At 41.9% G+C, this 23435-nt stretch overlaps 1 protein-coding gene across 1 annotated transcript in view; it reads right to left on the bottom strand.

Moving 5' to 3' along the window:
• SLC6A5 (solute carrier family 6 member 5) overlaps nucleotides 1–23435 on the bottom strand; it is a 31604-nt gene continuing 8169 nt past the window's right edge. The window contains exons 8-15 of the mRNA XM_059826012.1: nucleotides 21928–22031; nucleotides 19243–19367; nucleotides 14393–14505; nucleotides 13975–14106; nucleotides 12812–12911; nucleotides 6549–6649; nucleotides 2452–2619; nucleotides 1–156 (exon numbers count right to left, since the gene is read on the bottom strand). Coding sequence (XP_059681995.1) covers nucleotides 1–156; nucleotides 2452–2619; nucleotides 6549–6649; nucleotides 12812–12911; nucleotides 13975–14106; nucleotides 14393–14505; nucleotides 19243–19367; nucleotides 21928–22031 — 999 coding nt within the window. The remainder of the gene's footprint in view (nucleotides 157–2451; nucleotides 2620–6548; nucleotides 6650–12811; nucleotides 12912–13974; nucleotides 14107–14392; nucleotides 14506–19242; nucleotides 19368–21927; nucleotides 22032–23435) is intronic.

Here is a 23435-nt window from a genome sequence, read left to right as displayed (position 1 = left end):
TTAGCATTGGGTCCCCAGTTCTATATCCTTCACTGGCAGTTTAAGTCCCAGGGAAGAGGTTCCCAGTGGATCAATCATATTCATGTAACGTTCACCGCGGTGCTTGGCCAAAAACGGACCCCAGTCAGGCTGTGGAGAGCACACCAACTTGAGTCGCTGCAACGTGGGGGAGAGAAAAGAGAGTCTCATTTGAAGTTACAGAGCAGAATTACAATGCAGAAGAAACGAGGATAGGCTCATTTGAGATTATTGATGATGGCCCTGCAATGCTCCACTGCTCAGTGTTTGTTTTGCACAAAGTTCGCAAGATTAATAGAGGATAAAGTGCCCAGATTTTAATTATACATTCTCCCCCGCACCATATGAGGGGAGCAGAGAACCACTGCTACAGATTGCGAGGCTCGCTTACTGAAGGACATGTGCACAATTACTTAGCCCAATGGTCTAAGCAGTGGGTGACGGCATTAAAATAATTGGATTTCTGCTTAGCATATTTCCCAGAAGTATACGAATGACCAAAAAGAGGTACATTGCTATGAATGAACAAAGATTTTAATTTTGAGATAACAAAATGTTTCACTTCTATCTGTAGGAAAAAAGAAAGAGGAGAACGTTAACCTGGCAAACAACAAGAAATCTTCTAATCTTTCCGCTGATTTCTTTATTGAATATATAATTCGATTGGTGCATTTACAGATAAAAAGGAAAGAAAACATATTTCTGATGACTTAAGAGGGAACAATTATATGTTTATTACCTAACAAAGTGAATCAGACCTCTATATCAGTTATTTTAATCTCTGCTTAATTACCAGCTTGCAACTCTTACCTCCCAAATCAACCATAATAATTTTATGCAGCAGACTTGGTATTCAGGAAATACCGGGCTACAGCTGAAATAGCTTCAGCAAAAGCCCCTTCAAAACAGATCCAACTTTCTGGTGTTTCTTTGGGTGCACTGCTAGAGGGACAGTAAGGAAAGCACCATATTTTTGTGGCAGTGTATATATATGCCAGCACCGCACATATAAGTTAGAAGATTTGAAGCAGAGCAACTTGTCTCCATGAGAGAAACTTAAGAGTCGAGGAACAAGTCAGTCCAATTTCACATTAGGTCATTTCCAGTAGGAGCAGTTGTCTCCTGACCTGTGCACTCCAACATGCGCTACGCAAGGGCCGAATGGCCCTTCAGACAAGTGGCCTCGTTGACTAGCACCAACCGTGTACTTGGATGCTCTCCCTAGGGTGTCCCACCACTTCGTATTAAACTCCTGTGCTCCATGTGAAGCAGAAAAGCGTGGTCTTTTCCCTTAGGCATGTGTAGTGTGACATATTGAGAGACCAAAAGATTATTCTATTTTAGTACATTTTCTCTCCTTTTCATTTTTGAGGCATATAACAGCCCCGACGGGTTTTGCAGGAGAGCTGAAAAGGGAAGGCGAGCGTCTGTTCCTTATCCCGAGGAGGAAGAAGCACAAGCAGCATGCAGTGAGGAGAGGGCAGAGCTGAGAAAGCCTCAAAGGCCAAAAATAAGACCATTGAACTTCTTTAGAGGACAAGGTGAAGGCAATGAAGGGATGAAATGCTGACACGAGAAAGACATTGCTGTACCATGCCCTGCAAGGAACGGAGGAGCCAGCGGGATGGGAACAGCCGGGGAGCGGCGGTGGTGGTCGCCGGGGTGGCAGGCAGGGCCAGGGCACAGCAACAGGGAGCAGAAGGGGACTGCCACATTTCTGGAGCGGTGGGGGGAAGCGGCAGGAAGCTGATTGGCAAAATAAACAAAGGCAGCACAAAAATAGTGCCACCAGGAATATTTTTAAGCCCAGGTGCCAGAGAGGATCAGCTTAGTCAAGAAAAATAGAGAGATGAAGAAAGGGGAAAAGAAAGATTGTCAGCTAAGCATTATAACGAGTAGTTTGAGCTGTAGAGCATGAGGTCTTTTCATACGTCTTATTCCTGAACTTCATCAGGTGGCACAACCTCCGGGAGCGCATCCTGGATGACTCGGGCACCCGACCATCTCGCACTCTGCAAACAGGCGACTCCTGACCCACAGCTCCGAGCACTGACTGCGGGGCTCGCTGCGACACGATGCACACCAGCCATCGATGCTTCCTACATCTCCACACTGCTTTTGCAAAAAGGCCAGCAAAGCTAGGAGAACAACTGCCTCTCGGGAGCACCACAGCAGGGCTTATGAAATTTGTAATTCCTCCTAGTTCTCATAAAAGCCGTCGCTTAACAATTTAGGAGCATTTTTTGGAGGAACAGGGAATAGAAGGTGTGCATTTTAAACCAACTGAGCATCTCTTTGCAACACAATAACTAGCTTACCAGAAAGAAATCTTAGCACTATTAGACATTCAATATCACAAAAATCAATGTAAAATAAAACAGACAGTCTCCTGTGACCATATTTTTAAGCAGCAAAAAAAGGCAGAAGAATTACCTCAATAAATTTGCCTGGGGCTAGATGCATTTTTATCACAAACATAACTGGGATCCAGATAACTGAGCAGGCCAGCATCAGCCATCCAAGCACCATGGACCAGCCTGGATAGTGGTAAGCTCCGTAAGTCATTGGTTCCCATTGGTAAAAACTGAAGCAAAGAATAAACTGGAAACAAGGAAGGAAAACAAATATGTTTGAATAAGCAAAACAAGCCTGCTATGCGACAAAGGGTAGGTAGCTACACACAGAGTTGGTATAAGGAATACAAATAGAAGTAAATACATCGAAGGCAGGGCGCTCCCACAAGCTGTAATAAACAGGTCAGAGTCTGAATCTAATGAGTTTCACAGAAATCTTGCAAAATCCCACAAAAAAATCACTGTATTTATGCCAGAAGAACTGAAATTAGAATCTTGCCCCTAGAGTAACATGCTTTATTACATGGTCTATTGGCAGTTTTACCTAATGTGATTATGCTAAGTTACTCCATTTCACTTACTGTATGAATAGCAATACATCTGCTTACATTTGTGCATAATTCAGTAACTTTTGGGAAATGCCTGTGCTCGCAATAATTGCACACAGAAGATTTAGAACAGTATAACTAGGTGAAAGCACATATAAAAATGATCAGTTTTCTTTCCAGAGATGTGGAGTAATTGAAAGTCTAATATTAGACTATCCAAATGTATCAAATATTAGCTTTACAGAGGCAATAACAGAAAAGAATGTATTGCTTGGTTTTGCGTTGTCTGTTTTCATTGCATAAAAATTGAATTACGACTGATCAGTGTCAATTTATTTCTCACCGTAAGTTCAACTAAATATTACATTTGGAGGGAACAACAACAGAACATGCAAGTTTGAACTGACCTCGTTTGATTTCCAAATTTGCTTTCCTTAAGAGACAACATAATTTCCTATTCCCTGGTTGTGATTACTAGCAGTAGCTAAGAGAGCAAGTCTGATCAGTAAAGGAACAGAGCAATTTGCAGAAAAGCCTTACAATTTTCTTCAGAAGTGTAACAATGGGTCTACGGCAGCATCTTGAAAACAGGCATTGGAAGAAAAAAAGAGATAGAAAAAACACGTGCACATGCCTTCATTTTTAATAAGGCTCTCAAGATAAAAAGTACATTGCCGTTGCTGTTATCCTAATACCATAGATTAAACCGGGCTATGTCTTCAAACTTTTAAAGACGGATTTACAAACTATACCTACATATTCCACACCCAAACAACAGTTGCCACTGGATAGGTAAGATAGATCTACCTGCTTCTCGTGCACAGCAATAATATACAGAAGACAATTGGTAAAGAAAATCTATGCAGGAAGGTAGAATATCTTCATTACGCCCGATGGAGAAATCGTTCTCATTGTAGAAAATGTATTTTCCTCGCAACTCAGGATTTTGCTGAGCTCGCCAAGACTCACTAGTGCCTTCACACATGCATTCCTGTCTGCAAAAGCTAAACCTTTTCACTTTTCAGAAAAAAATTACCTCATTCCTGAATTAACAATACTGAAAAGAAGTTACTAATTTTATCCGGAGCCTTTTTTTTTGTTCCCCCAGAAATAAAAAGATTTACCAACATTCACACTGCACTAAAAAACAGCACAAATAGGAACTTCCCAGCACACAAGCCGAAATAAAACTTGTCTGGGAAGTGACTGAAAAGGACTATATAGAGTCATTGTTTTGCTTCTTCACCCCACTCAGCTGACACCATACTTACTGTTTCAAATTGTGTGTCTTATCAGAAATTCTAGTAACTTTTCTTATCTTATCTTGTACCAAAAAAAATATGAATACTTGTAGGAACAACTTGACTGGTTGACAGCCGGCTGAATATGAGCCAGCAGTGTGCCCAGGTGGCCAAAAAGGCCAACGGCATCCTGGCCTGTATCAGAAATGGTGTGGGCAGCAGGAGCAGGGAGGGGATCGTGCCCCTGTACTCGGCGCTGGTGAGGCCGCACCTCAAATCCTGTGTTCAGTTTTGGGCCCCTCACTCCAAGAAGGACATTGAGGTGCTGGAGCGTGTCCAGAGAAGGGCGACGGAGCTGGTGAGGGGTCTGGAGCACAAGTCTGATGAGGAGCGGCTGAGGGAGCTGGGGTTGTTCTGTCTGGAGAAGAGGAGGCTGAGGGGAGACCTCATCGCTCTCTACAACTACCTGAAAGGGGGTTGTGGGGAGGTGGGTGTCGGTCTCTTTTCCAAGGTGACTAGTGATAGAATGAGAGGAAATGGCCTCAAGTTTCACCAGGGGAGGTTCAGGCTGGATATTAGGAAAAATGTCTTTCCTGAGAGAGCAGTGAAGCACTGGAAGAGGCTGCCCGGGGAGGTGGTGGAGTCACCATCACTGGAGGTGTTCGAGCAAGGTGTGGATGTGGCACTGCGGGACATGGTTTAGTGGGCATGGCGGTGTTAGGGTGGTGGTTGGACTTGAGGATCTTACAGGTCTTTTCCAACCTTAGTGATTCTGTGAACTATTTAGCACTGCTGTGAAATTATGAGTTTTTTAAACTCTATGCAAATACTGATAATCTTGCTGCACCCGTGGTCCAGGCCCAAGGAATTTCAGGCCAAAGTATGTCCTCTCAAACATAAAATACTAGTGAAAGAAGGCTCAGTTGTTTTATACTGACTTATCAAGCTGAAGGCTTTGGAAATGGCTAAAAGAATGATTTCATTCTTGTACCAAAACCTGATAGTAAGGTAGTAAAGCTTGTACCTGTACTTAGGCTAAAATGTAAAGGAAACATTGTGTTAGAGAGCTAGATAGTAAATGTAGCTCTAGTTATTGTGCTTTGACTCTTGGACTTGAAAAACCATGCGTAGCAATGGTAAAATTGAGAACGTGCCATCTTTTAGATTAAATTGAGACCTAAATTTGAATAAACTAATTATTCCAGGTTTTGGGGTGGAAATAAAAATAAATTAAAAGGAAAGGGGAAGGAAGGAAAGGGGAAGGAAGGAAAGGGGAAGGAAGGAAAGGGGAAGGAAGGAAAGGGGAAGGAAGGAAAGGGGAAGGAAGGAAAGGGGAAGGAAGGAAAGGGGAAGGAAGGAAAGGGGAAGGAAGGAAAGGGGAAGGAAGGAAAGGGGAAGGAAGGAAAGGGGAAGGAAGGAAAGGGGAAGGAAGGAAAGGGGAAGGAAGGAAAGGGGAAGGAAGGAAAGGGGAAGGAAGGAAAGGGGAAGGAAGGAAAGGGGAAGGAAGGAAAGGGGAAGGAGGAAAAAGGACCCACAAAAATAAACAAAACACAATCTTCTTTTACATTTAAAACCCTTTTTTTCCTCTCAAACGAGGCAGACGCAGGTAACTGCCGCTCCCAGCCCCGGGACCCCCCGCTCGCCGCCCCCCCCCGCCCGGGACCGGGGCCGCGCGGGCGCCGCCAGCCGCTGTCGCACAGCGCCACCTGCCGGTGGCGGCGGGGAAGCGCTGCGCGGGGCCGGGCGGAGGGGGAGCGGCGGCATTCGTTCAGTGCCTCTCTGCCCGAAGGGTTTGGCAACAAAAGCTCCTCTTTTCTTTTCTCTAGAAAACCTGAAGGGATTTGTATTTGTTACCGAGCACATGACTGTTTCCACCTTTGCAAAAACATCTCAATCTTTGCAGCCAAAACTTTGTCACTCAAATTTCCACGTAAGCCTTTCCAAAGCGGGTCTCTTAGATTAGCGTCTAACTCAATAAAATGGTTTTTCCCTGGCTCAACCTGAGACCAGACAGGAGGATCATGTCATTTCCTCTCCCACTCTATGTGTATACATGCGTACGTATATATTACACACCCACACACGTGTGTGCAATAATCAGAAACGCCGCTGTGCAGTGGTATGCCATACCGGCATCTTGCACAGAGAGGGAAAGGCGACCACAGCGGCCCGTGGAGACTCACCATCCCTCTCTACCAAAAATACCATTACTTACGCTCTGTTTCCTCTACTACACCCACATGCAAGAACACAGGTGCACACAACCTGTGCGTGTGCCTGGGTATCTGCACCCAAGCTCTAATTACTACCATTCAGCAACCTCATGAATGATAAAGAAACAACAACAAAACCCTTTAGAGAAGACATGAAAAAAGTTTTTTGCTTACTGTTAAAATAGTTGGGGTCACAAATGCCCAACAGACTCTCCAGAATTTACTTGGCTGGAATCCAATCATCATTTCTATGTCTTCACAAAATCTTTGCAATCCTGTGAACAGCAAACATAAATGCAATTAGGTGTGAAAGAAACCAGCTGCAATTTGCGACATAGCTCTCCTGACCTCCCTTGTGCCTAATTACAAAACCAAACTCTGACTTGTTGGTTGAAAACTTCAGCGGAGGATCTAACCGCACAGTGAAAAATGAGACTATTATGGTGGGAACCACTCTAAGAAAATATTTACTTCCTAAGGATTAAAGCAAAATTGAGCTTTTACATAGAGATTAAGAGTTCAGTATGTTTCGGGTTAGAGCAGTAATAGTATGTACTGGTTAGCTGCAATTACATGTGTGCTTGTTATATTACACTGTGAAGATGAACCTTTTCAATATCTGTATAGCTGCTTCACACAGGTAATATCTGAGCCTCTCTATACCTACTACGTGGCTGGGGTACAACTGTACCATGTAGTATTGAACACACGTAGTGTGCCCAGGTGGCCAAGAAGGCCAACAGCATCCTGGCCTGGATCAGGAACAGTGTCGCAGCAGGAGCAGGGAGGGGATCGTGCCCCTGTACTCGGCTCTGGTGAGGCCGCACCTCGAATACTGTGTTCAGTTTTGGGCCCCTCACTCCAAGAAGGACATTGAGGTGCTGGAGCGTGTCCAGAGAAGGGCGACGGAGCTGGTGAGGGGTCTGGAGCACAAGTCTGATGAGGAGCGGCTGAGGGAGCTGGGGTTGTTCTGTCTGGAGAAGAGGAGGCTGAGGGGAGACCTCATCGCTCTCTACAACTACCTGAAAGGGGGTTGTGGGGAGGTGGGTGTTGGTCTCTTCTCCCAAGTGACGAGTGACAGGACAAGAGGAAATGGCCTCAAGTTGTGCCAGGGGAGGTTCAGGCTGGATATTAGGAAAAATGTCTTTCCTGAGAGAGTGGTGAAGCACTGGAAGAGGCTGCCCAGGGAGGTGGTGGAGTCACCCTCACTGGAGGTGTTCAAGGAACGTGTGGAGGTGGCACTGTGGGACATGGTTTAGTGGGCATGGTGGGGTTGGGTTGGTGGTTGGACTTCAGGATCTTACAGGTCTTTCCCAGCCTTAGTGATTCTGTGATGATGTCCTGTTATTTCTCAACTGATGTGCAAGCAATACTTCGAATTATTAGAGAGCACCTGTAAATATTTTAAATTCTATTCAATGTTGTTTGAACAGACAGATTGACTGACATGTTAGTTCTTCAGATTATTGTATTGATTGCATCTAAAAAGTTACTTGAGTTAATAAAACAGGCAAGACTGGAAAACGGTGTTTCAGCCATCTCTGCAGCTATCTCCCCGGCCACGCCATGCGACTGGAAAGGGCGTGCTGGCCCAGCAGCTGCCGTTGCCCATCTGATAAAAGCCAGTCTGCTTTTCAGCCTCGTGCTGCAGAGATGTTTAGCTGAACGGCCCCTACACAGTACAGCTATTAGTAATTCATCCAAAAGTAAGAAGAAAAAAAAAAAAAATGAAATTTGTTCCAGCTTTTCTAATGATAACGAGAAGAGGGGGGTCTGGGGACCAAGGCTGAGCTCATCTGCCACACAAGTATTTCCAATTTGGGCCAATTTTATCCAGTAAAGCAGGCGATCGTCTCTGTCATTTGAATTTTACAAAGCATTATTCTACAGCATTTAGTCTAACTTTTGTGATGTGGGGACAGGGACGGAGCTTAAATATTGGAGAGAAGTCGCTGAGTAAGGGAAGAAACACTTGAACAAAAGTTCTTATTGCCCTTACAGCCAACTACTGCAGCTGCTGAATGCAAGAAGGGATAATCCCCAGCCTTGATCCACCTAATTTTGATGCCTTTCTGTGGATATCAAGGAGAAATAAATCTATCCACCTGACTGTTCCAAGAATTAAGAAGGTAAAAAATAGCAATGGTTCATTATTCAGTGTCTTCCGATGCACCTCTAAGAAAGCAGCACGCCCAGACAGTGCTAGGGCAGCCCTAAAGGCGCAGCTCAGAGGGTGAGCACAGAGTAAGCCAGTTCAGGCAGATAGCACGTCAGAGGAAAGATAAAAAACTGTGTTATCATAATAAATAGAGAAGAAAAATCCAGAAATGAAACAAGAAGATGGTATTGCAAGAACTGTATTTAGGGGAGGGGGAAAATACAGCCTGCAGCAGATGTAAGCTTAGAAAACTAACCCAAGGTGATGCAGATATCACATTTTTTTCCTGTAACTGTAATTTCTCTCCCTCCTTTTCTCTTTTCCACTGACTACAGCAAATGCTCTTCTTCAGAAAGCCTCTTCTCTTCTCTGTAAAATACGTGTAATTTTTACGACCCATGGTATCACCGTAATTCAGCCCCCGTCTGACTCATCGTGTGCTTCTCCATTTTGCAATAGAGGTTTGTATGCCTGGGCCGACTGTATCCCCCACGGTCACTGCGTTGTGGACCCAAAAAGAGATCTTAGCTGCAACTGAATTATTTGCCCCTGGTGTTTTATTTACCTGCTTATTACAATTCAGCGCCCCATCTGCAGCAAGCTACTTGGGAGATGCTCACACCGCGGTCATCCCTGCAGCACACTGTGGTGGGAGCAAAACTAGTTTTAAATTAGTTGCAGCAGCACAAGGTATGGGCTGAAGGGTCTTTCCACATAGTTTAAACCTTGTCCAAGTGTCTCTACTTCAGCAACACTTGCTGCTGCAAAGGAGGTGTACCTAATTGGCTAGTTACCGGGGGCTTCTGCCTCCAAAATTCGTGCAAGCTTCCTGCAAATCTGCGCAGATTTGTTTGAAACTCCAATTAAAAAATCTAGTTCCTTCTTGGAATTGCCAGTAGATATTCACAGCTTCAGGCACCTTTAAATACTAACAGTTCAGGAGTCAAATGCATGTAAACAGATCCAGGGATTACACAGTACTCATCTCTTTCCCAGTGAAAGACTGAAAATAGGTTCATCAAGTTCCCCAGAAAAACACAAAGGATGCTTTAGTTAACAGAATGCCGATTAAATCTCAGGATATCTGGTCTCCTTCTCAGATCAGTCAGGCCTGCTGAATAACTGTGGGAAATAAACAATACATGATATTCCATATCTCAATTTCCACTCTCTAAAGTAGGATGATGTATTCATAAGTGCTGCAGATATAAAATCCATTAAAAAGGAGAATGCAAACTGAGACAGACAACTACTACAATATTCTGCTACAGGTAAAACCTTCAGAATTACTAACACTTTTCTACAAATACACTGCAGCAGTTACCGCTCGCTCTGACAATGAACCTTCCCAACAACAGACTGTCAAAAAGAGGTCTAGAAGGAGCACGAATAAAGTTAAGGTCATACATTTTCAATTTCCAACGGTTTCCAACAGCGTTTCGCTCAAGCGCAAGGATCTTTGTATTTAGCTTCACGTTACAAAATGCAACAGTGGGAATTATGCTGATGATTAAATTAATACCAGCAGCTCTAAGCTATTCTTTACCAATCATGCGTCGTAATCTAAACAACTGGAGAATAAACATCTATACCACCATATAAAATAAAAAACAGCATTTGACTGGATTATGTAGCACTGACTCTACTGAAAAATAAATGATTGCAAGGAAATAACCAAGTGTGCCTCTTTTTAATTTAAAAATCTCAACAAGCTCAGCAAGCAGAACATGTAACAAGAACTAAAGACAGATTTATTTCATCATAAAAGCACCTGCCAGTATTGTGCCACCCTGCTTGCTATGAAGAGTACATGTATACAGAGAAAGGTGTTAGCAGAGTGTAAAACAGCAATTGTCAGAGCTTGAAAATATATTATGCCAATTTTAAGCACTGCTTGAAGGAATATAACAAGAGCAGCAGCTTCACTTGTATTTACAACACGCAAATCTCAAATATACAAGCTGTATTCCTATGAATAGTCCTTAGAAAAGTAGCTTTAATGCAGTAGTAGTAGCTATGATACATTAGTCAAGCAGATAATGATTGCCAAGTAAATCTTTCCTTTTTCGCGTAAAAGACTGGAAGCTCTTCAGTCTAGCAAAAGGTTAATTCCAGAGAATAATCTTTGAAATCGCTTATATCAAAGGCTTTACTAACATCTGTTGATTAACAACCAGTTGGTACAGAAAGCATGGAAAGCATGATTTGTAATCGGCAGATCTTTTCCAAGTCTGATTACGTTAATGTAATATGTAACTAAAAAAAAAAAAAGTTCTCCTCTATTCAATCCTTCCTTTGCAGTGCTATAACTATTTCTGTATTACTTTATGCTTTTCATAAAAGTTAGTGTTTTAAGGGATGCTGAATTTGTTGGGAAAAGCAGGCACTAGCCACAGTGATTTTGCTTACAAGTCTAATGTTGTTCACAAAGGCAGGTTTGTAGTGCTTCTGCCACACAGTGTTCAGAGGAGGAACAGAGCCAGTATTTCCTCCCTATTTACCTTCATCCTTATTTAAAAGCCATACAGAACAAAGAAACTCCACAGTTTTAAGTAGTTTTGGGGTTATTTAAAAATATGCTAAGCAAGGAATTTTTACCTTGCACACTGACGGCAATGGCTTTAAAGGGGGCAATCTTTTTGGCACAGAGCGGGTGATGCTGTAGATGCTGCTGGCAAGGAAGAGTGACAACATCTAGTGCTGTAGCACAGCATTGTTCAGGCATGCTCTCAGCAGGTAGATGAGGAGGAAGAAGAGAAAAAAAAAAAAACACAAACCCTTATACTCTTTTTGAGCATTCCCACTCACCATCTCTTAGGGAATCGTATTGATTTTAGGAAAGCTGGGAAATTGGTCAGTACGATAACCGGACGCTAATGTCTCAGATGACACGTACCCGGTGGTGTTTCCACGGGAACAAGTAAATGCTAAACCTGGCGGTAACTGGGAGAGGGAATGGGCAAACCCTGCATGTCTTCACAGAAAGTGAAGCACAGAGCAATGCCAAAACTTGCCAGCGTTGATTTTTCAAACCAGGAGTTCTGCTAAATAATCCCCAACATCCACCTCTAGACTTCACTTCAGGAGCTATCTCAAAGCATCACACTCAGGTCCTTTGAGAAGCCTGGTTGAATGTAAAGCCGATAGCAGTCACCAACGTCATTTCACTCACAGAGATTACACTTCTAATCCAACTCTAATTAAAATACTTACATTTCAGGGACGTAAAAAACAACAAGCATTTTGATCAACCAAAACATGATCGGTCTAAATAAACTTTTCTCTCAGTGTTTTGACTTTTTCCATTGTGTTCTATAACATTTCCTCACTAGGTCATATCTGACTCAGCTTGCAACCACTAAGGCCTGCTCACTGGATTGGATGTCAGTGAAGATAAAATACACTTCTGTATTTCCATTAAATTAGAGAAAACAAGGAAGGGCTGATTCCCTGTCCTGTCTATAACATTCATTTCTCAAGCAAGAGCAACAATTTCTACAAGTTTTGAATTATGTATTTTTTTTAATGCATTTATATTACAGAGTGGACCCCACAACATAGGCAGCTCTAAGTATCCAGCGCACAGGACTAGGGCCTAAGATCATACTGCTATATACGCACCTTCAACAGAACATCTCAGGATTCTTTGTGTCTAGTTGATACAAAATACATAATTCATTCCTGTCCACAGCAACAGCAGAAAAAGCCTTATCTTTATCATCTTTAACACTGAGATTCAGATCTTCCTTTGTTTTTGAAGACAAGTCTTAAGTGGCACCACCACATTCCAGACATTAATTAATCATCTGTTATGTAGGGAGATCTTCACATTTCCTACAACAACCATCTGAGATCACACATCTCCAAGAATCAATCTCCTGAAAGCACTGGGCAAGTTGGAGGGGAAATCACCACCAGGTATCAACTGAGCTAGCTACAGTAGCATCAAGGTAATTGCACCGCTTTATACTACCTGAGGGTCTTCCTCATAATTTAATGTACGTCAACATCGATCGATATGACTGGTGTTGCTACTGTGCATAATTAATCACTCTGAGTAGCTGCATAGTCTTGATTCTGTGTTGCAGACAGACGGGCTAAAGAAAAGGCTGGATGTGTACAAGGAAAGTAAATCCTTCAGAAGCTGTTAAATTCAAAGATATCACTTCTGGCTCAGGAAGTCTCGCCTTTCCTTAAGAATTTCATGTTACCAGCTACTTTACCCTATGCTAAAATGTTACTTTGACCTAGGTTGTCCAATAACAGTATTTTTTCTTACCATATATATAGGAAACTCCAACAAGTTCGAAGATGGCAATGATGACAAGAGAATAAGAAGCTGCATAAGTGTCCACAAGCTGTAACATATACATTCCACCCTAAAGAAAGAAAAGGATACAAGAGCCATCACTTGTGGCATATAGCTGGTGTCTCTCTTCACATGTGTCACAACTCTAAGTGGTGCTAAGGTAGGCAAAACGGACAGGAGCAGGACCCAGAACTCTCTATCCCAAGTAAGCATCCACACATTGACCAGACACGGGCTGATGACACACTATAGTTTCTTCCTTCTGGCTGAATGAGTATCAAATCCAACAAGAAAAAAGTGGAGGGCACAGTGAGTCTGGTGGATAACACACCTTGGGAAGACATTGGTTTCAGTCCTTTCAGATTAAGGACTGAACTGCAACGAGACCTTCCACCATCAGTGTGTCTAACCACCTAAAATTACATCAAAAGCAAAATCACCATTGAAACCAGGAATACTGTAACAGTGAGTCCAGTTCATCTCTTTGGAAAGGATATAATGCCCTATCTTGAGAGCAGAGGTTAAGCAGTATCATTCAAGGGAAGGAAGGACTGAATCCACCCTAGGCTTTGGAACAGCAAAGTTGGGCTGGTAGGTGGTGAGGTGAGGGGAAAGAAAGAAAAAGGGGGAAAAGGATGAATAGTAAGACAGATTTTGTGCACCTCTTCTTGAAATTGCTGAGAGTTTATAATGCTGGAGAAATCAGTGAACAAAAGCCAATGAAGATTATCAATGGTAGATGAGAATGTCATTATTAACTCCACAGTTTGCCAAGACTATCAGTATATATCTAATCTGGGAGGGAAGGCACCCAAAACTGGTGTGCATTTTTATATGTCATACAAACTTTTTTTTTAATTTTAAAATGAATTCCAAACTTAAATGACTGCTTTGGAGATGTTTGGCTAGGGATAAATTTTAGAAGTCTGATTCTCAGAAAGATTTGAATAGCAAAGTCTATCTCAGTCAGAGCATTCTTAAAAAAACAAAAAATACTAAGGCTTTCGGACTCATGTGGCGTCTTTGCGCAAGCGGCAGAATTCAGCTTAATCTTTTGCCACTCGCGCAGGAGGAGGACAGCCACCTGAGGGGGTTTGGGGATGGACAATGATGCTCAAAGACAATATTATTACCTGAGTGATCATAGGAAATCCCATGATGAAAAAGGAGACGCAGCACCCAAGAGTGAACAGTGCCTTGTGCGTACGTAAGTATTTGGGGAACTCATCCGAAACGGAGGTCACTATAGTCTCGATAGTGGCAAACTGAAAGACAAAATAAAAGGATTCATTTCAGTGCACACAATGTACACAAAGTGGTCCAACTGGATAGAATGGAATGTAAGAGAGTATTTTGAACCCTAGGTGTTAAATGCTCAGATGTCAACACCAAAGCCTCACCCAAATAATTTCAGCATTGATGGTCTCACTTCCTTCCTCTTTTTGGAAAGCAGTTCACTGACCACGTGCAAAACAGCAATTAATCTCGTGGTCCTCCAAACAAATAAATAGGAAAAGCAAGAGGAAAAAAAGGGAAACAAAAGCAGTTTACCATAGTGTCCAATCCAAGCGTCAGAAGCATCAAAAAGAATATTATAGCCCAGAACGGAGAGAGCGGAAGCCTAGTTAAGGCTTCTGGGTAAACCACGAAAGCAATTCCAGGACCTAGAAACGAGAAAATTAAAGGCTGTGATATCTTGCATCGCGTTGACATTGTTGACTGAATGGAAAAGAGGGAGACGTGAAGAGTCGTTTCAAAGTCTAATACGATATTACTTCGCTTGATAAAAGTAAAAAAGATCCAATTCAGTCTCTCCTATTTACAGAAAGATTTAACCATTGCAAAATTTAGCCTCACATGATTAATTTCTATTTTGGCTCTAAGTTTCAAAACACTCCTATAACTCCTACTTCCCAAGTTGCAGAATACATATCTAACCAGTATACTAATAAACTAATCCAAATACAATAAATAAACAAAAATCACATACTGCAGCTATGTTTCTTTCCTGCTCTGTGATCAAATTCCTACCACTGTCCCTGCCAAATAGCAGCCCAGCCTTAGGTCAACATAGCGCTCAGCCACACCTCAGTACCACAAGGATGAACAAAAAAGAAAAGACTCTTCTTTAACGCGTCAGCACACAGTCAAATGAGAAGGAGAGAACATAACAGATGCACAGAGCTGACACCAGACACAAGGTAATAACTACTGTAAATCTAAAAAAATCCACAAGAAATTCTGAAATAATGCACAGCAAAAAAAATAAGGAGATGGGGTCTTTTAAAGCCTTAACTGGGAATTTTCCTTTCTCCATTGGTTTGATATCTTGGGCTATAATTTTTATTGACCTTAAAAAAAAAAAAATTTTTACAAGTATGCTTAGATTTGCCTGCGAGACAGGGTTGCAGGAACGTGGTGGTAGCATTACAGTAGATGGCACTTCTTCTCCATTTATCCCAGCTAAAGGAGTGCCCATTTCAAACACTCTGAATGATGTTTCTCGTCAGGCGAGCTACAAACGAGAGCCGGGTTGTGCTGATGGCATAACCCATGCCACGAGAAGGGGCTCCAAACTCACTCTGTCCCAGCCATTTCTAATCTCAATTATTGCATCCCATTTCCTAAAGCTCCCCATGCTGTTTCTGTTCGAGAGAGAGGAGCTGCTGTCTCACATACTGAGAAAAAGCATAGAGTTTTAGCAGCATGTGAAATAATCTCCACAGGCAACTTGCAAAGTGTTTGGAGTTCCTTCTGAAGAAAAGACAAATACAACACTTAACAACATTGTAAAAAAAAAAACACAAAAAAGGGCAAAAAAACCCCAACACTGTATGTGACTCAGTAAGTGTTGCTGCCTTTAAAACGGCAGAAAAATGGCTTTTTGGAATAGGAAGGTGCATGTAGAACTACTATGTATTCATGAACATGTGCTTTCGTCTCTTGATTAAAGATTTCTTCTTGGCTATTAGAGATAAGGGCTCTGTTTGCACTAGCTTCCTGCATGTAGAAGTTTAATTAAGTCTTGGAGTAATGAGTTCCCATTAATCACACTTTTAGGAAAAGTTTGATTATGGAATATGAAGGTGCACATCTCACCAGCTCGGCCCCTCATAACTCTCCAAGATACCACGTGCCAGAGAGCATCCAAGCACAGGTAAACAGTCACAGGGAGGCTGGCTCCCATCCTCTCCATCTTCAGAGATTTAGAGGGATATGAACTCTTTCTAAAGGGCTATTAAAACCAGGAAAACTGCAAAAGTTTTATATGTGTTGAAACAAAAAAATGTCAAATGACCTTGAACTTTCAAAAAAATTTTCAACTGCAGTATGTTCTTAACCAACCTGAGAGTAGCACAAAAATAGCTTGTCCTGCCTTTCCCTCCATGTAAAGTGTTGTATTTGTTCATCAGGTACATGAGGTTTTCCTGAAAGGAAGATTCTAAGTGAAAAAAATACTATGTATTTCAGATTCACCTTTTAGGGAAAAGAAAAAAAATCCCTTCCCATTTCCATCAACAATTTCATTCAAGGTTTTAAAACCCTGAAGGGAGATCATCATCATTATTATTGTTGTTTTCTCTTTCACTGCAAAAAGAAATACAACTTTAGAATAAAAAAAGCTAGGCAGGGACAAGGGCTGGCTCTTTTCCCCACTTGCTGAGTCTGCTTTTTAATTCTATTAATTCAAGGTGCTAACTCAGTCTGCAATTATCCCTAATCTTCACTCTCTTCCTACTGTACTGCCGTCTTCTAGTATGTGTCTAAATTTTGTTTCCCCCTATGACAGAGAGCAACGAAGCCTCACCCTCGTGAAATATTTTTTAATGGCCTAAACGGGCTCTTACAAACGCACTGACAGCCCTACAATAAGATCGTCTCGTGGCAGCTTTTTTCACATCCCCTCGAACAGCTGCTGAAACAGCTGGGAACAGAGAGCTCCAGCCTGCGACTAGTCGCTCACTCAAAGACCGCCGACAAGCACTCAACAGAAAAGGGATTGCCATCCACTGCGCTAAATACTGTGCCATCTCCAGGGAGATGAACCAGCTGAACCAAGTGTTTCCTCCACCGTCCCTAACAGCTATGTCTCTCCATCCCCCCTCCGTCCATCCCTTCAGAACTTCCACTGCAGCTTCACTCAAGCACGGCGGCTTTGACTCTAACTCCTTACAAATCCTTTCGATGAGCGCAGTGTGGTTTAGATTTGGGGGTTGGATTTGTTTTGTCTTATTGTTTCAGAATGGAGGTAAATTCTAAAATAAAAAGATTAATACAAACTCCAAAAACAGCTGGCTTTACAGGGAGTTTTTCAAACACAATTGTCTAATCCAGCCTGAAAATGGGGATGAGAATGAAACTTTTCTGTTCCCACTTAGCTGACTGGCAGACCAAAAAGAAGAGATGAGGCACTGAAGACTGAATTGACATTACATTAGCTTGCAAGTGCCGTATCCCCTACTGCTTGCTATCAAGAAATAGTTTGCCAGCTGATGATCCTATGAAATTCTCCTCTCAGACCCTCGAGCTGAATCCACAGCCTAGTTAGCAGCCCATCCCACCACGGGTCAACTGGTGCAAGCTCCAGACTAACTAACTCCCTGTGACCGAACTGCAGCTCACAGGCTTCCCCTCACCTCAACATCCGGGCTGCCACGTACCAGCCGAAGGACCTGCAGAAATTGAATGTGACCCAGCACCTTTATTTGCATCTCTGAGGTCAGAAGTACTGCAAAGTCTGGGATTACCCATGTTTCAGTTTACAGAGAAGGTATAAGCAAAAGGAAACTAAGAGCCTTTTCTGTTTCTTAACCAGCAGCAAGATCTTGCTCCTCTCCTCCTTTCACCTGTAGTAGCTGGTTTCTAATAAATGATTAGAAACATTAGAGTTCCAAGAAAAGGTATTTTCCAGGAAAAAATAAAGAATGCTTCATCTGCTTCACTGGCTTTCATTCCTACAACTACAGGATTTCTGTGACCCCAGCTCATGTTGTCTGTTTTCCATTTAGCTGCCACAACATTGTTAAATGCAGACTAACCTTCATACCTGGATTTGTCCAGAATGACCTGTGAATATTACCGTATGTAAACCACGGAAGGTTGTCTTGATTTCTATCCCCTATTGTCAACTCGCTGCTACAATTTCATAACGCTCAGTCAGTCAGGTATCTTAGGCTACATGTAGCACCTTGTGGCATTGGATTTATCCAACACAACAAACCTGTCAGAAAAATGTTTAGTGTCTTCACATTAATGCAGACAGTGAGACACGTCACGTGTAGAAGCCATGAGTATGTGACAGTCACTTTTTGAACTCTCCTGTCCTTCTCCCGTTCAGAGCCTCCTCTTGCTCTGTGCTATTGTAGGTTGGGGGGCATAACATTGGGAACCATCCCCATGGCTCATGGAGAAGCTATTCATCACTTTCCTTCGGTGCTTGGAAACGACCGTATCTGTGCTGAAAGCTAATACAATACACTTAACACCCTTATGTGCTCACAGAAACAGCTCCTGTGGGGGAATCATAAATATGCATGCAAGTCATTACAGTTATTACAAATTTGTCTTTTTAACACAGTTTGAAATTTTCTTAAAGATCTGGGGTTGGTTGGCTTAGGGCCAAAGTGCTGCACATTGCACAGGAAACTAGAACTAGGCTAAGGTAACAATTATCCCTCTGTAATCCCATCAGATTTTTATAACCCTTTAAAGTTCTCTGAATTTTAATGCAAAAGCTCCTCCCTTCCTACCTCCCACCACTTCACACCTAATCACACGTGACAGCACCGATGCTTCCGTCAGTCACGCTCTTCTCACTCACATTCAGCTCGGACAACTAAGAGCTTTCAGATCCCCGTTTGTAACCATCTCACTTCACTAACCAAGATCTAACCCGTTCTTTGGAAACTTTTTACTTCCCCGTGGAGGCAGCTCCTTGCTCCCCACAGTCCAGAAGCTCAGTACTCCTCTCTCACCGTACTTCTCCCACCCCCCACCTTGCGAAGCCCACCGTCCTCTCATCCAAGATTCCTACCATCAGGGACAACTTCTACCTTGGAGGACCTGACAAGGCAGCAGCAGAGACAAATGAGAAGGCCAGTGATCGCTTAGACTATGTGAAGGAGACGTCTCACCCTACCCCCAGCAGTCAATTCACAGAAAGATTTGAAATGAGTCTCAGCTTGCTTCTTTCTCTTACCAAACAAGAGATAAGGAGGCTTCGAGTAATATCTTGACTTCCCAGTGTACCTTCTCCCGTACAGAAATGCCTACAGGTGGTTTACTAATCCACTTCAGTTTGCAGCAGCCATTATTCCCACCTCCAATGTCAATGTCATCATTAATAATAGAGCCGAAGGTGCCACCAGGTGCCTAAGTAATGAAACGGCAGCATACCCTACCTTGGTCTGCCACAGCTTCAATATTCACTTTGAGCTCATTTGCCATGAAGCCAATAACTGAGAAGATGACAAAGCCTGCAAATATACTTGTGGCACTGTTGGTACATGTGACTATCAATGTGTCCCTGAAAAGAAAACACAAGAAGCCACGTCACCTTGTTGTAATACATGCAAGGGAGGAGGGATTTGTACACAAGGAGTCTCTCATGAGCACACACATCCCATGGGAACGCTGATGAAGGTACATTTCTACACTTATCAGGTACATTTGACGCTGATCAGAGATGACAAAGTCTTCACAACACCACCAGGAATCAGCTGTGCAAGCTCCTGTCATCCACATGCTATATAGAAAGGCACAGACCAAGCAGGAGGGTCAGCATTTCTGCTCTTGGTCTCTCTGAAGAAGGTAGCAGTGATGACATGATTTATAGTGCAGTGTCTTACTCTGCCTTATGTGGGTACCTGCTCACTATATTACGTATGGACTAACCACCACTGTCCAGGTAAGGTGATTTTTGTCCTGTATCTTTCTTGTATTTATGCACAAAATTTCAGGGTTAAGCTTTCTGTACCTTGCAGCACTCACTTAAACACCTGCCCATCTGTAGAGGATTCTCTGGTACAACTTTCTGTTGTTGCTGTTAAGGGAACCTCAAGAAATCCATACCTGAATGTCATACTATATTGGGTAAGTACATGTCACTTGACAGGAAACCAGCCCGCATGATCCCCGTCCATAATTATTACATTCTTGAGAAGATTTTTATTTTTTCTTCACACTATGTGTGTCCAGACGACTTTCCCTTAAACTACTACAACTTAGGGATAAACAAGTGACTCACTTAAAATGGTGGAGTTTGGCATGGGGTTTTTTTTTTTGGTTTTTTGTTTTTTTTTAAGTTGTCTGGAATTGCTTATTCCTACTGCTGCTTGTTTGTCAGGAACAGAAGGAAATACAACCTGAAAAGCTGTCAAGAACCTCACTGAGCTGGCAGACTTCTGAGATCTCTAACAGAGCATCTCTTAACAGAGATGAGCAGGTTAATTCTTCAAGTCTACAGAAAAAAATTACAATGTTCTGTTTGGAATCATCATGTATTAATCTTCTTCCAAAACTCAGACAAGTGTTAAGTAAAATATTTTAGGTATGCATTTTGAAGTGAATTTATGTAAATTTACTGCAATTATAGATTATTTAATAATGTTTAAAATGAATATGTAACTGAAAACTACAATTCTATCTGCAGTATTAGAATGTAATGAATATAAAAATTGAAAGGGAAAACAGTCATGCTTCATTTCAGTATTCAACAAGTGTAGTAAAATTAAAAAGATTAGCTATAACTAAGCTTTTCCAATTATTTTGGCTTCAGTCTCCCATAGCCCTCTCCAACATAGGTAATGCATGTATTTAGTATTAGACTTGTAAGATTTTGATACTTCATTACCATATATTTCATTCAAAATTTTCATGAACATTTTCCAAACTCCACAAAACATCGCTAAATGAATGCAGAAAGATAGCAGGACGCTTCTCCCATTTTTTGCCCTGATAGTCTGGATAGTCTGAATGCATTCATTCATCACCAAAAAAAAAAAAATCAAAGCCCAGGACAAGCATTTTCAAAAATAGGACCCAAAGAACTGCTGAGCGGGAGTTACTGAGTACACAACACTGTCACTTATTCATCCATGTTTTAGGATAATTACATTAAATTACTTTTGAACACTAGTAGGAAACGTTTTTTGAAATTCCTTTTTAAAATCCCGATCCACATTTCTTTTTCAAAGTAAGTATTCTGTATACAGTACTTGACAGTTATAGGATATGGGAGTTCAAATCCCGAGGAGCGTGTGCTTTAAAGTCTTGATTCAGGAAAGATTTTAAGCGTGCCCTTGGCACAGGCCCTGTGCATGCTGCTGGCCGTCCTGAATCAGCACCTCTGTCGTTGCAGGAATCAGTAAAGGTTTGCTTCAGTAGAAACAAGATTGGCTTTAAGGACGGTAAAATAGCAGTGAAGCGTTCTACTAATGCCACTTGCTTTTGGTTTTTCCATCTGCAGACATTTATCCGGCATGCTTTTTGATGAAAAACTGTACTATGCCACCAGAGCAATTACTTTTTTCCTTGTAAAAATAGCTCTTAGGGATTTCAAATAAAAGGGATTTTAAATTTCACAACCTGAAATAACTTCGTACATGTAAAACTGCAATAAGAGTAACTGGAAAAAAAAAAATAACATTTAGGAAAGACAGGAATCTCCTATACAGAAAGCGGGTGTTAAACTCCTCCATGTCTCACAATGGCAAACTTCATCCCATTCTACACAGGGGTTGCTCTTCAGCAGAGGCTGCCAACCGGCACGGATTCATACCACTGCTGCCAGCTGTTGACAGCTTCCCAGACTGCCTTTCCACCTAAACCTGCTGATTCTGAAAATGAAGAGCCAACAGGGACTATAATAAGCCTAAGGCTCATCTTGAGACTAGTCAAGTAGGACCGGGGAGGAGATACAACACACAGAAGTGAAACAGATTAAAGAAACAAAACAAACACCAAAAAAAAAAGGAAAGAAAAAAAAAAAGAGGAGGGTCTTTCAAACCAGATTTCTGCAAGTCGCAAGACAACTGGTTTTGGAGAAGACCTGTTTAATAAGACTGATGGGTTTCACTCTCACATACCTGTAGCAATTATTATGGAATTTGTTGTAAGAAGAGAGAGTGATTAGACCTCCCCATGCTGCAGATAAGGAGAAGAAAATCTGAGTGGCAGCATCCTTCCAAACCTAAGTAAGATAGACAGGAGAGGAAATAGCATTGGCTTCAGGAAAGAGTGTTAGACAGATCTATAACTCTATTAAATGTTAGTATTAGGAGATTAACACGTAAGTAGTTTAAATGAACTTTAAAGCGATGGATGTCAATAGAACATTTAAAAGCAAAATCCTGCCCCGAAATATATAATGCCCATTTGATGAGGAGTACTGTTCTTGTTGAGCCCATATAAAAAGACAATATAACCTTTGCCGTATATGGAAGGCCCAAATATTCAAACTACATCGCTTGATACATATCAGTTCAAATACATTCAGCCAAGAAAATGCAAATCAAGAGCTAAAATCCGCATCAGGTGCTGATGGTTTATCCACCAGTGGTCCTAAATAATACTTTATTTTCTTGAGAAAAGCAAGAACCTCAGCATTGCTTGATGCGTGACTTATGAATGAGACTACATTAAAACTAAGGTAAATTTCCATCATCGGGTATACATCAAACAGCATAGTGTAAATCAGGGCCATTTAGACACGAGGGTCCAGTTTCCTCCCATCAGAAGAAAAGACATGCTCAGCCAAGTCTGTCTTTAAGAAAGCAAACCAAACAACCAAACAGCATTGTTTGTTCTGTAAAGTTGCCTGGAATTTCAAAGGACTTGGTCTTACTTATCACTTGCAAAATGTTCGAAGCATTGGTATTTCTATTTACAAGCTTTCCTACGAAGTCTGATTTTCCACCCAAGTCCACAGTGCAGAAATGGAGGTAGAGGTGCATGCACAGGTAGGGCTACCTATACACACATACAAACCAGTATCAAGATATTACTTAAACGCTACTTTAAAAGTTACCAGCCAGCAAGCAGTCACTCCTTCGTCTAACTGAGCGCAATACACAGCTCTTAATTCATGTTACACTGCAAGGAAAATTGAAAAGACACTTGCCTGAATGTTACCGAACACTTACCCAGAGTTATACAGATACTTAGTGTATTCAGACAGCCCCGTTTTGCAACAGGCAGCAGTTCTCACCTCCTTTATTGCACAACGTGGGATCCAAAAATGCTTGTATTTAATGCAAAATTAATTTCTGTATTGTTTGCAGAAATTCTAATACTCCCATCACCAAAGGATCAAAATACCCATTATTGCAGAGATATTAAGGAAATTAAGAACTGCACAATTCATCCAGGAGATTGTTTTCAGCTTTAATTATCGATCTGTCAGTGTGATATCACACGGCTATTGATAGAGGGCAAAATTTCTTGGGGGGGTGGCGACACCAACAAACGGTAAATTTCGTGAGGTGGTGTTAAAAATCCCTTTTAAATTTCTGAAGAGAAGAATCTGAATTGTAACTCTCAGCTCAGGCTTCAGTTTAGTCTCCAGACTCCTGCCTCAAGACACTTAAGACCGACA

Source organism: Gavia stellata, chromosome 17 (genome assembly GCF_030936135.1).
Source record: "Gavia stellata isolate bGavSte3 chromosome 17, bGavSte3.hap2, whole genome shotgun sequence".
Lineage (NCBI taxonomy): Eukaryota > Metazoa > Chordata > Aves > Gaviiformes > Gaviidae > Gavia > Gavia stellata.
The sequence above is the reverse complement of the archived record's forward strand: the minus strand, read 5'-3'. Positions and strand labels throughout refer to the sequence as shown.